The sequence below is a fragment of the Cibotium barometz genome, chromosome 20 (assembly GCF_041138505.1).
Source record: "Cibotium barometz isolate CiBa-2024 chromosome 20, ASM4113850v1, whole genome shotgun sequence".
Lineage (NCBI taxonomy): Eukaryota > Viridiplantae > Streptophyta > Polypodiopsida > Cyatheales > Cibotiaceae > Cibotium > Cibotium barometz.
In genome coordinates this window covers 56,664,810-56,677,216 of record NC_141065.1, presented here as the reverse complement: position 1 = coordinate 56,677,216, position 12,407 = coordinate 56,664,810, and the positions used below count along the sequence as shown (strand labels likewise).

General features: G+C 44.4%; 1 protein-coding gene across 6 annotated transcripts in view; it reads right to left on the bottom strand.

Annotated features, from left to right (window-relative positions):
- Positions 1-9,406, bottom strand: part of TOM2B (tobamovirus multiplication 2B) — a 67,443-nt gene extending 58,037 nt beyond the window's left edge. For 5 of the 6 annotated variants that reach the window (XM_086815032.1, XM_086815033.1, XM_086815034.1 and 2 more), the window contains exons 1-2: positions 9,147-9,395; positions 9,007-9,069 (exon numbers count right to left, since the gene is read on the bottom strand). In XM_086815032.1, coding sequence (XP_086671158.1) covers positions 9,007-9,069; positions 9,147-9,260 — 177 coding nt within the window. In that variant the 5' untranslated portion in view covers positions 9,261-9,395. Of the gene's footprint in view, positions 1-9,006; positions 9,070-9,146 lie in introns of all 6 variants that reach the window. The other variant, XM_086815035.1, reaches the window with a different exon arrangement.
- Positions 9,407-12,407: the final 3,001 nt, after the last annotated feature.

Below are 12,407 nucleotides of genomic sequence, written 5' to 3'. Positions count from 1 at the left end.
TGCTGCAGGCGACTATGTGACCAACTTCAGTGGGTTACTCCTCTTCTCCTGCAGGCGCCTACTCCTCTTCCCAAGCAGGCGATCCCTTCTCCATACAGGAGGCTGTGCATTCTATAAGGTGGCTGCACTTGTTGTAGCCAGGCGGCATCTTTCTTCATAGCAGGTTGCTCCTCCACACAGCAGCCAGGTCTCTATCCTTCCTGCAAGTGGATACTTCTTCTCTCACAGAGCAGGCGGCTGTACCCTTCGTGGTGGTGCTTGTCCTGTTAGTTCTACACGAGGCAACTATTCCTTCAACAAGGGTGGCTTCATCTTCTTCAAACACCACGAGTATGGTCTTTCTTTATCAACCATCTACAAGTAAGTGATTTTCAGATTTGAGTAAAGTATTATATGTTTAAATCTGATAAGGGATTCATCCCTCTACGGCCACACCCGTTCGGTGCCGGGTTGTCCAAGCTGTATTGGCAAACCTCGGTCCAAAGGTGCTGAGATCGGGAGAGCCAGGCGTTAGTACGAGAGCGCCTGTTTGTGCGTGGTCTCGGAACACCAGTGAGGCGCTCTCCGCGGAGTCCAGTGAAAGCACAGGACCGTAGCGATTGGACCACACTAGTGGTCGTTCTGCTTCGAATTCTCTTCATCGAAATCCGAGCCTATTTGTTTGGTACTGTTTTCATATGTACATGGACATTATCTGGTTCTCAGAACCCATGGAGCATTGTATTCATTAAATACTCCCAATAAATATATCATATATTGAGGGGGGGGTCGGCCCGTTCCGGCCCCAGTGCTGGTGTCCATCTTTCCATTTCTGTTCATTTAAATTTCAAGTTGTTTTAAGTTGTCCATTTCAAATTTGTGGTTTTAAAGTTGTGCTATTAAGCGTGTGGGTGTCCAACGGAGTCTTTCCCACTTGACGGGATCGGTTTCATTGGTATCAGAGCACGGTTGTTTCCCTCTTCCTAGTGGGGAAACGAACCTGTGTACTGGACATCCCGCTTTTAGCAAACTTAAAACACAATGGACAGCCAAGGCAACCCTTTGGAAGTACCAAATTCGAGGGGTCCCTCTAGTGCTTCTCGTGGGTCTGATGCCCTGCGTGGTAGACACAAGCCCCTTGAAAGGGTTATGGATAGTGAATCCAAGGGTCAAGTGTCTCCAGGAAAGACAGTTATGCTTGAACAAGAGCCTGATGCTATGAGGGCTGAAATGGAACATATGAGAAAAATTTTGCAGGCTCAAGAGCAAGAATTAAAATTTTTGCATGAAGATCCACATCTTCAAAGTGCTATTGAAGCCAGGAAGGCTGATGCTATGGTTGATGTAACCTTTGAATCAATGGCTCGTGAAGTGGGCAAGAAACCAAGGGAGTTGGCACTTGCCTATCTCCTTCGCAAAGGTGATATCAAAGAGGGGGATGACGGAGAGCTGAAATTCAGAAATCCACCTCGTTTGAAGCATGGAGATCCCGCATCCCAGAGGCAAAAGGAAGAGGTGACTGTCACCTCTCGTCATGCATCCTCTCCCCAAGGCACTAAGCCTGACAGATTTATGTATGCCAGTGCTCATGGAGGGCACGAAAGTCACATGCATGCAAGATATGTATCTCATGGTGACAGGTCTGCTTCCAGAAAAATTTTGCCTTCTGAGTTGTCTCATGGAGAGACCATGCCACATGCAGGTAAGTCACATGCATCTGAGCTTCGAGTTCGTGGAGCACATGCCACCGTGCCCCATGAAGCTTCTATGACGGCCCATGGAGCCCATGCAGATAGGGCTACCCCGTTGGATAAGGGGAAAAGAAAAAGAGAAGACCATGAGCCTCATGCCAGGAAGCTCAAGGAGTTCAAAGCAGGTGATAAATCTGTCAAATTTGATGTCTTTCATGGTGAACATGATGCCTCTAAGGTGTTAGCGTTTGTGGCACAGTTCGACATTGCTTTTAGCGATGAGGACTTTACAGAAAAGTCGAAGGTGCGCCATGCTAGCATGTTTCTGAAAGGCACTGCTGCCCATTGGTGGATCACTGAAAAGATCACCAAGGATCCCATCTCTACTTGGAAGGAATTCAAAGATAGATTTTATGCTCAGTTCTTGCCACCCAATGCGGAGCAAACTCTCACTCAAAAGTGGGACAGGCTGGAACAAAAAGATAATGAGAGTGTGCAACAGTATGTGAACAAATTTTGGAAAGTGTTGCTGGAAGTGACTCCCTTTATGCTAATCACAGAGGATAAAAGAAAGAGGAAGTTTCGTTCTGGATTGCAACCTGCATATAGATCGGGTATTGAATTGCACCCAAAACATACGTTGCAACAACTCACAGCTTCTGCCCTTGCTACAGAGCAATTGGTGCTCAAGATTAAGCAGGATCAAGGAGGTTCCAAGGGAAAGGACAAGGCTGTCCCAAATCAGCAAAAGGGTGGACAGCCACCTAAAAAGAACTTCCGGGAGCCTTATAAGGGTGGTAAAGCTGAAAATAACACATCTAAAGAACAGGGCCCAAGAAAGAACAAATTTGGATTAACCCCGGAGCAAAGAGAGCAATATGCTAAGGATGGAAAATGCTTTTCTTGTGGTAGCAAGGACCACATGTTCCGACAATGCCCAGATCGCAAACCAAAGCACGAGGACAAGCACACCAAAGCAAATGTTCATGCAGTTCCTGATGTGCAAGGTAATACAGGTCATGATGCAAAAGAGCGTATGGTTTGCAAGGCTTGGGGGCAAATCAAGGATCAGTCCGCACTCTTTATGTTTGATGACTGTGCAACTGACAATTTCATCTCTATGCAAATGGCAGCTGCATTGGGTATTGAGGTTGAAAATATGGGACCTCAGATTGAAGCTAAAGCTGCATTTATTGGCAAAGAGGTGCAGGTTACCCCTTTGATTGGGAAGTTGCGTATTCATATACAGGGCTATCTTGATAATGAGCATCTCCTAGTTGCTCCTCTGAATGGATGTGATGTATTGTTGGGCAAGCCGTGGCACCATAGGCTTGAGCCCCGCAAAGACTATAAGTCTAATATGATTTCTTTTATGCATAAAGGCCGCATGCATTTTATTGATGCTGGCAAAGAAGGGGATTCCATCCCAGTTGTATCACACATCCAAATTAATAAAGCAATGAAAAAGAGTCTTTCAGCGTACTTGGTTTTTGTGCGTGATAGTCTTGTGCCAAATCATCAAAATATGGATGCTATGTCTAATAATAGGCTGAATTTTCTTAATGCATTCAACGACTGTGTTGCTGACTCGTTGCCAGGTGAATTACCTCCCCAAAGGCCTGAAGATCACCGCATAGATCTTGTGCCAGGTAGTTCTCCACCTAACAAACCCGCATACCGAGTGAGTGCTGCACAACAAGAAGAAATTATGAAGCAGGTAAACGAGCTTTTAGAGAAAGGTTTGGTTCAGCCTAGTTCCTCACCTTACTGCTCTCCTGTGCTTCTTGTTCAAAAGAAGGACGGATCATTCCGTATGTGTGTGGACTATAGAGCTTTGAACAAGCTTACCATCAAGAACAGATTTCCTATTCCACGTATTGATGATATCTTGGATAAGCTTGATGGCTCAGCTTGCTTTAGCAGACTTGATTTGAAGAGTGGTTATCACCAGATACGCGTGGTGCCACAAGATGTCCATAAGACTGCATTCAGGACAGCCTTCGGATTATATGAATTCTTGGTAATGCCTTTTGGTCTCACCAATGCTCCTGCTACTTTTAATCGTATGATGGATAGGATATTCCGATCCCATCGCAAGTTTACAGGAGTCTTCTTTGATGATATCTTGGTTTTCTCCAAGAATGAACAGGAACACAGAACTCATTTGGTCACAGTGATCGAAGAATTGCGGAAGCATAAACTTTTCGTCAATGCAAAGAAAAGTGAGTTTTTCCTTTCAGAGATTCATTATCTGGGACATATTGTATCCAAGGATGGAGTTACAATGGATCCTGCAAAGATTGAGACTATTCGGAATTGGCCCGAATTGCAAAACGTACATCAAGTACGTAGTTTTCTGGGATTATGTTCGTATTACAGGCGTTTCATAAGGCATTGCCACTCCTCTACATGATCTCACGAAGAAGAAAACTGCTTTCAAATGGACTTCAAAGGAACATGATGCTTTCTTGCAGCTCAAGCATGCGATCATATGTGGACCAGTATTGATTGTTCCTGACTTGCACAAGTCATTCGTGGTTGAATGTGATGCTTGTGGTGATTGCATAGGAGCTGTCCTAAATCAAGAAGGGCATGCAGTTGCATACGAGAGCCGTCGTTTGCATGATGCTGAGCTTCATATGGATATCTATGAGAAAGAGCTCTTGGCTGTAATTCACGCCTTAAAGATTTGGAAACACTATCTTCTTGGGGCTGAATTTGTAGTCAAGACAGATCATCAAAGCTTGAGATACTTTCTATCTCAAACCAAGCTTTCAGAGAAGCAGATGAGAATGGCAAATTTTCTTTCCATGTTTCATTTTCAGATTGTGCATACTCCAGGAAAAAAAAATGTAGGGGCCGATGCACTATCTAGGAGGCCTTATGTTGCTGCAGTCTCAGTGGCCTCTCATGGAGATCTATCTGCTATGAGAGATTTGTATCATTTGGATGCTGATTTTTGCCATATTTGGACTGATTTGATGGCTGGTCATTCACATGCCTCTTATGTTATCAACGAGGGTTATCTCATGAAGGATAATTGCCTATGTGTGGTGAAGGATTTGCGTTCAAAGGTTATGGACGAATGTCACGCTCCACCATATGCTGGTCATCGAGGTATTATGCCTACTACTCGCATGATTCAGAGGTATTTCTTTTGGCCAAGCATGCGTAAAGACATTGAGGCTTATGTGCGTGCATGTATTACTTGCCAAAAGGTGAAATTTGATAGGCAAAAGCCTCTAGGTTTGCTTCAGCCATTGCCTATTCCCTCGCAACCTTGGGAAAGTATCACGATGGATTTTATTATGGATTTGCCTAGATCCCAGCATGGGAATGATGCTATTTGGACTATTGTGGACAGGTTTAGCAAGCAAGCTCATTTCTTGCCCGTCAAGAAAACCATCAAAGCTGATCATATGGTAAAGCTTTTTCTTGCTAATATTTTCAAGCATCATGGTATGCCTAAATCCATTGTTGGGGACAGAGATCCCAGGGTGGAGGGCTTTGTTTGATAATATGGGTACTAAGCTTGAGTTTTCATCAGCTTATCATCCCCAAACGGATGGCCAAAGTGAAGCTGCAAATTCAGCCGTGTTGGATTTATTGAAATGTTATGTGGCAGATCAAAAGAGTGCATGGGAGAAGTATCTTCCACTTGTTGAGTTTGCCTACAACAATACGATCCATGCTTCCACAGGAAAGGCTCCGTTTGAGATTATTTATGGCAGAGTGGTCTTGCCACCCATCCTTCGTACAAAGGATGAGATATTTGCAGCTGATGAATATGTTCGTGACTTGGATGTTGCCTTTGGTCAGGTGCGGACAGCCATTGCAAGATCTCAAGATAAGCATAAAATGGCTGCTGACAAGCATAGAAGGGACATGGAAGTCAAAGAAGGTGATTGGGTATTGCTGAAATTTGAGAAGGCTAGGCTTCGGAAGAGGCCAGGACGAGAAGGATCATATCCTAAGCTTTCTCCTCGCTATTATGGACCCTTCAAGGTGATTCACAAAATCAATGAAGTATCCTACAGGCTTGCTCTACCTAGTCATTGGAAGATTCACAATGCTTTTCATGTGAGTCTATTTCGGAAATATGTGGGGCCAGATCCTGATGAGCCTGTCACAGAAGATCCGCCAGAGATTGAAGAGCTTGAGGAGATCCTCCAGCTAGAACAGAGTGTTTTTCACAAGGAGAGAAAGCTACCTGCAGGAAAGCTTTCCAGGAGATACCTTGTGAAGTTTAAGAATTATTTGCCTATTGATGCCAAGTGGGTAAATGAGGATTATTTTGCAGATTATCCACAGTTGTTGCAGGCATATCTTGAGGCTTTTCAGTTGAGGTCAACTCTTTAGAAGCCCGGGGGGATGTCACCAATTGGCCGACCATTTGGTCCATTCCTAGTTTTTGCGTCTCGTTCACTTGAGGCCAGGCCGGTGTCTCGTGTGAAGAGGCCAGTATTTTGCTGACATGGATGGGAGCCAGACTGGTGCCACCCGTGTGTTAGCAGGATGGTGTCGTATGGACGGGAGCCAGACCAGTGCCACCCGTGTTTTTGTATGACCTGGACTGTGTTCGATCCATGGGACTGTCACGCCATGGAAGAGCCAGTATTCGTGCCGTGTTTCGCCTATGGGACTGTCACACCATAGGGAAACTCGTGCCTCGAACTGTGTCTTACCTATGGGACTGTCACTCCATAGGAAGACCAGGTTTTTATGTTTTATGTCGTGCCAGTTTTGTGCCGACAGATATTTTGTACATGTTCCATGAACGGGAGATATGTCCATGTTACTATTTGCACATGCACACATGATTTGCATGCTTGAAACTGTTTTCGCATGACATGTATTTGTGTGTTTGCCTGCCTGACGTGTTACTTACTGAGCGGGGACGCCTGCCAGTGAGTCGTGAAGTCTGCCCTGTATTCTGACAAGTTTCAGTGCATGTGAACAGGTGGTAAGTATATGGTACATGTTGTTTTAATGTTATTTTATTCTAACCCCTTTATTTTATAAGGTTAGGGGTTCGCACTTATTTAAAAGTGGGCACCCCCTTTGGGCACCCACTTTGGGGCCAAGGTGGGGAGCCCCACTTTTAAGTGAGTGTGGGGGTGGGCATGGTCACCTACCCCCACTAATCCCCCACATGCATGCGTGGGTATCACTAAGGTTAACTCCACCTTTATTTTATTAAAAAGAAGGGCTCTCTTCAAGCGTGGCAGGCATCGCTTCTTGCGTTTGTCCATCACCCTTCGCTTCCTTCTTACGTTGACAACCAGCGACCAGCACTCCGGCTCCTCTCAGGCTGCGCATGCCACCTCCAGTGGGCTGCGTTTCTGCATACAGCCAGCAGGCAGCAGCAACAGGCGGCCTTTCTCCTTAGGCTGCGCTCTGTCCCCCATACAGGTTGTGCAGGCTACGCTGCTGCTCTTCACAGGCGGCTGACTATCTCTGCTGGCGACTGCACCATAGGCTGACGGCTGCCTACTCTACAGGCGGCTGTGTGTTTTTTTTTATCTCTAGCAAGGCTACGTTGCCTTTCTTGCTGCGGCGACTGTGTGACCAACTTCAGTGGGTTACTCCTCTTCTCCTGCAGGCGCCTACTCCTCTTCCCAAGCAGGCGATCCCTTCTCCATACAGGAGGCTGTGCATTCTATAAGGTGGCTGCACTTGTTGTAGCCAAGCGGCATCTTTCTTCATAGCAGGTTGCTCCTCCACACAGCAGCCAGGTCTCTATCCTTCCTGCAAGTGGATACTTCTTCTCTCACAACAGGCGGCTGTACCCTTCGTGGTCGTTCTGCTTCGAATTCTCTTCATCGAAATCCGAGCCTATTTGTTTGGTACTGTTTTCATATGTACATGGACATTATCTGGTTCTCAGAACCCATGGAGCATTGTATTCATTAAATACTCCCAATAAATATATCATATATTGAGGGGGGGGTCGGCCCGTTCCGGCCCCAGTGCTGGTGTCCATCTTTCCATTTCTGTTCATTTAAATTTCAAGTTGTTTTAAGTTGTCCATTTCAAATTTGTGGTTTTAAAGTTGTGCTATTAAGCGTGTGGGTGTCCAACGGAGTCTTTCCCACTTGACGGGATCGGTTTCACAAGGTCTACTAGCTTGGGGGCTTTACACCAAGCACTCGGAATCCTAGTCGCAACATGAGTGGCATGAAGGATGCTTGGCCTCCATAAGCTGGTACAAAGATGGGGAATGACAACTTGGGCAGCAAATGATGACATCACTAAGGAAAGCAAATGACTATGACAGTTTGGATACCCACATATGTATGAACCAATGCTATTGATCGGCCAGTATATGTTACACTAAATCAAATCAAGGGCCTCCTAGTAACTAGGGCGAGTTCTAGTGGAAGAGAGGATTTTCTGGCCGAAAGACGTGAGAAGCAGCTGAATCTCCCGAAAGCTAAACCAATTTGGAACAAGGTCTTAGTTCAGCCCCTGGTGACAAAGGGGAACTTGTGATCAGACTATGTACTTACGGGTACCTATTGCAGAGCAACACGCGTTGATTTCCTGCACATTAGTTGTGCTAGAGGACTTTCCTCACACATGGATGCATGTACCACATGGTATAACGAGCATGGCTTTGAGAAACAGCTATTGGCAAGTCGTACGATCAATAGGTATGATGCAAAGGTCTGTGCATGAGACAAGAAAGTTGGTACAACTTGCTACAGATGTATGAGTTGATTCAGTTAACTACTCTGGTTATTGTACACGAAACAATGTGCGAACGGGAGGCACCGATAGATTTGTGGCACAGAATCAACTGATGACTGTTGGCAAGCAGTGGCACAGATAGTTTGTCATGAGAGCTGAACTGTCACATGCACAACATGTAATCCCCAACTTAAGCTATCATTAGGAACCTTTTTAGGCATTAAGCACTTTCTATGGGATTTTTGGTATTTATCTATCGAACGACCTGGCCGACAACAGTCGAGTAGTTGTAAAGGTGATTCCATGAGCCTATAAATAGCAAGGGCCAGTTCAGTCATTAGTCATATGATCCCTGATAGGTGGGACAGGTCATAATCCTAGGTGTTTCCTTTTGGAGGCAATGTTGGCTAGGATTTATGTACATCTTGGTACATATATACAGAAAACACTATTTCAGCAACATCTCTCTCTCTCTTCTCAATGTTCATCTTTGCGTTTTTGATACATGCAGTTCTTCCGCCTGTTACATTGGTATCAGAGCCTGGTAGAAGTCCTAGAGGTGCTGAGTTGGTGCAGTTATCGTCTACTCTTTTTTTCCAATCAGAGCTACAGAAATCATTAAAAATAATAAAGTAGGCTCACACACCATTCCCGTGTTTTTGATGCTTGGAGTCTTTGCGAGAAGTTCTTTTGGTAGCTTCGACATAGCCTGGTAATTTGAAAAATAAAATTTTAAACTTTCAAAGGAAAAAAAATCTCGTATGCAGAGATTTGGTGTACAGCTACCTCGGTGGGGGAGGTGTTTCGGATGAGTTCGGCGAGGTTGGAGACGGACAGGACACACTGTGAGAGACGATCTGCGACCTTGGCCGTCGTGCCTTCCGAGGGAGAGCCCGCCATACTGCCTCGCTAAGTGCGACTCCGTCCAAAACAACAGGCGGTAGTCTGCACCCTGGATGCCCGTCAATGTGAAATCTCTCTCTCTCTCTCTCTCTCTCTCTCTCACACATGAAAAACTATGTCCCATCGTGGTACTCGTAATATAGAGCATTGGCAATCATGTTTGAGTTTAAGCATGTTCACATTCTTATGTCCACCCAAACAATATCAACAATTGTTAAGGGCTGTGCAAGGTCAGCATACAAGATTATAAATTGTTGATAATAACCAACATGCCCCATGGAATGTTGCACACCTTTGTAATTTGTGGTGGTGGTAATTCCATTATCAATCTAACCTTGCTATCACATCAGTCGAAATATTGTCTTTGAGAAAATCTATTCCAAGTGCTTGACCCATAATTAACATTCAAGTGAGAATCAATATAAGAATCAACACTGTTCCAAGACCTTGCGCAAATATGATGTGTGTTCCTTCCAAAGGAAATCAACACCATTTTCAAAGATAAAATCTTATAGGCTATATTAGTCCTTTCCTCTTATGGCTTCAAATCTTTTACATATACACAGGTATTGGGTATTCTCCATGGTTTACCGAGTTCTTCTTAAACCTTAGTGTGGATAATTGTAGTAAACACTACATTCTTCTGTAGTACTCATCTTAGCTTTTTCTAAGAGGACACTATGGTTACAAGTCAAGAGCTTAACTTAGCCTTGCCGAAGACTGTGTTGTTGGGTCTTTCCTTAGAGCCGCAAATGCAACTTCCCAATGTGGGTGCGCTAGCTTGTCCATCGCGTCCTCACTCCGTCGTCACCACACTAAAATGCTTCTTCATGGAAGAAGAAGCTAATGGCAGAGAAAAACCTACAATCAAACCTATTCAAACAAGCATCCATCTAGCATGTAAAAATCCTATAGCATGCAAGTAAGCAAGTAAGAAGAGCGAAGAAGGGGAGCTCACAAGTAAACTACAAGGGAATGATTGTACAATATTGCTTATTGTAAAAAATGACTTATATACAAGTGACTAGTTTTCACACTAGGCCGATCAAACTTAAAAATGGTCCAACCTCTATTACTAGTCTTAAGCAACTATGTACACGGAGTCTGTAGACTTTCCCTATTTGACATTAAGCATAGGGTAAGGCTACTTTACATATTCCAACATCATCTTACAAAAGATGAGTGCCCATTTGAGTAGGTAAGATAATAAAGTACCTTATGTTAGGCGAGCAGGTGAAACCACGTAAACCTATAAGTGGTTAACATACCCCCTTCCTGATGACCGTATCCTCGTGTCACCCAAGTCGGCAGTGCCAAGGTGGAAGGTGTGGATGGTCTAGGATATGGGTAGATGGCATTTCGAATCGTCGTCGCACAACATGAGAGTATGGCTAGTCGCACAATGTGGTTTTGAGAGAGTAGGCAAATACATCGACCAAGGCAAGTTGTGTTGGTGGGTGAATTGGAATCAAAGTAGAGGTCATATGCTTGAAGCTATTTAGAGATACTTTCAAGGTCGAGGGTTATCTAGGGAATGGGCCAAGCTTGTGTGCCTGCCATGGTCCCCCCATCTAGAGATGTACATGAAGTGTTGGCATTAATGAGGTTAATTGTAGGTGCACGTGTTTTATGCATGTCATGAGATGCATAAAGTGAAAAAATATAATGCCTAGGTGATGTGCATGGGCAATGGTGGACAAAATCGGTGTTTGCGTGTGTGTACACGTGCGTGTGTGTACACTTCTCCAAGCAAAGACTTCTCCAAGCAAAGACTTCTCCAACTCAACTGCTTTCTTTGACTCTCTTTATTGATATCTTTGACATTTTCTTGACATCCCTTTTCTGGGGGGAGTCAAGATCATTAGATTGTTTGAGTGGACTTTGTGCATGGATGTGGCCATAGCTACAATGGATATTGGCACAACCTCCGTGGCTTGAGAGATTTAGCATTATCGAGCATTTAGGATTGAGGCAGTGTGGAACACTAGGTGGTCGATGCTATAGAAGGTTCTTGTTGACTTGCGGAAGGTCTAGGCGATGGGTCATACCATGGTTAGGCTTATGCCCACCATGGTAACCCCATCCAAAGATGTACATAGACAATTGTCGTCAGTGATGAGGCTCAATGCAAGTTCATGAAAGAACAATGCCTATGTGTTTATTACATATAGAGCCAATATACATATTGCAAGTGGTGTGCATGGGCATTGGGCAAAAGGTAGGCCCCTATAAAAGCTTCTTCCAGTGAAAACTCTAACACTCCGCTTTCTTTGACACTTTTCATTATGTTATCTTTGACCTCAACACATGGTTTGAGGTAAGGAATTGGTTGTTGATGTGTAAGGAGGCTAGCCAATAAGGCGGGTGTGAATGAGGTAAGGAATTGGTTGTTGATGTGTAAGGAGGCTAGCCAATAAGGCGGGTGTGAATGAGGCTAGGTTGTCCATAAGAATGAAAATATTTAGAACTCAATTGAGCAAATACATTGGAAAATCGTGAACTATGGGTGTCTTGCTGGACATGGAATCGGTTTGTTGATGTGTAACAAGGCTAGTCAATAAGGCGGGTGTGAATGAGATTAGGTTGTCCATAAGAATGGAAGAATTTAAAACACTCAGTCGAGTAGGTACACTTGAAAATCGTGAACTATGGGTGGCTTGCTGGACATGGCCAAATGGATTTTGGTGTTTCTTGAGCCTCTTTTTGAAATGTTGGTGGCTATTTGGTCTACTTGCGTGAAGCATGGCAATGTCAGTGGAAATAAGGGAAGCATTACAGAGCTTCCACACTTGGGGCTGAAATTTTAGATTGCAGGAAAATGCCGAGTTTGAACTTTTGGGCATCTCTGCTATGCTTGATTTGCACAGATGTAGGTAAGTTTTTGTGCATGCAAAGCATGGTTGATTGAATCATTGATTTATGTGAATATCTTCGCTTAGGTGCATGGATCCAAAAACTCCAAAGACCATGATTGGGGTGCCCCTTTTATTAGGCAAGATAGAGGATCCTCCAATGGGTATCTTCATGAAGTCAATGTGTGTTGTGTGTGCAGATGTGTGCAGATGAAAGGCTAGTAGCCTGTCGAGTGTGCAAATGCGGGAATTGTGATTTATGGATGGAAAGAGGGCTAGACAATTGAGCAAG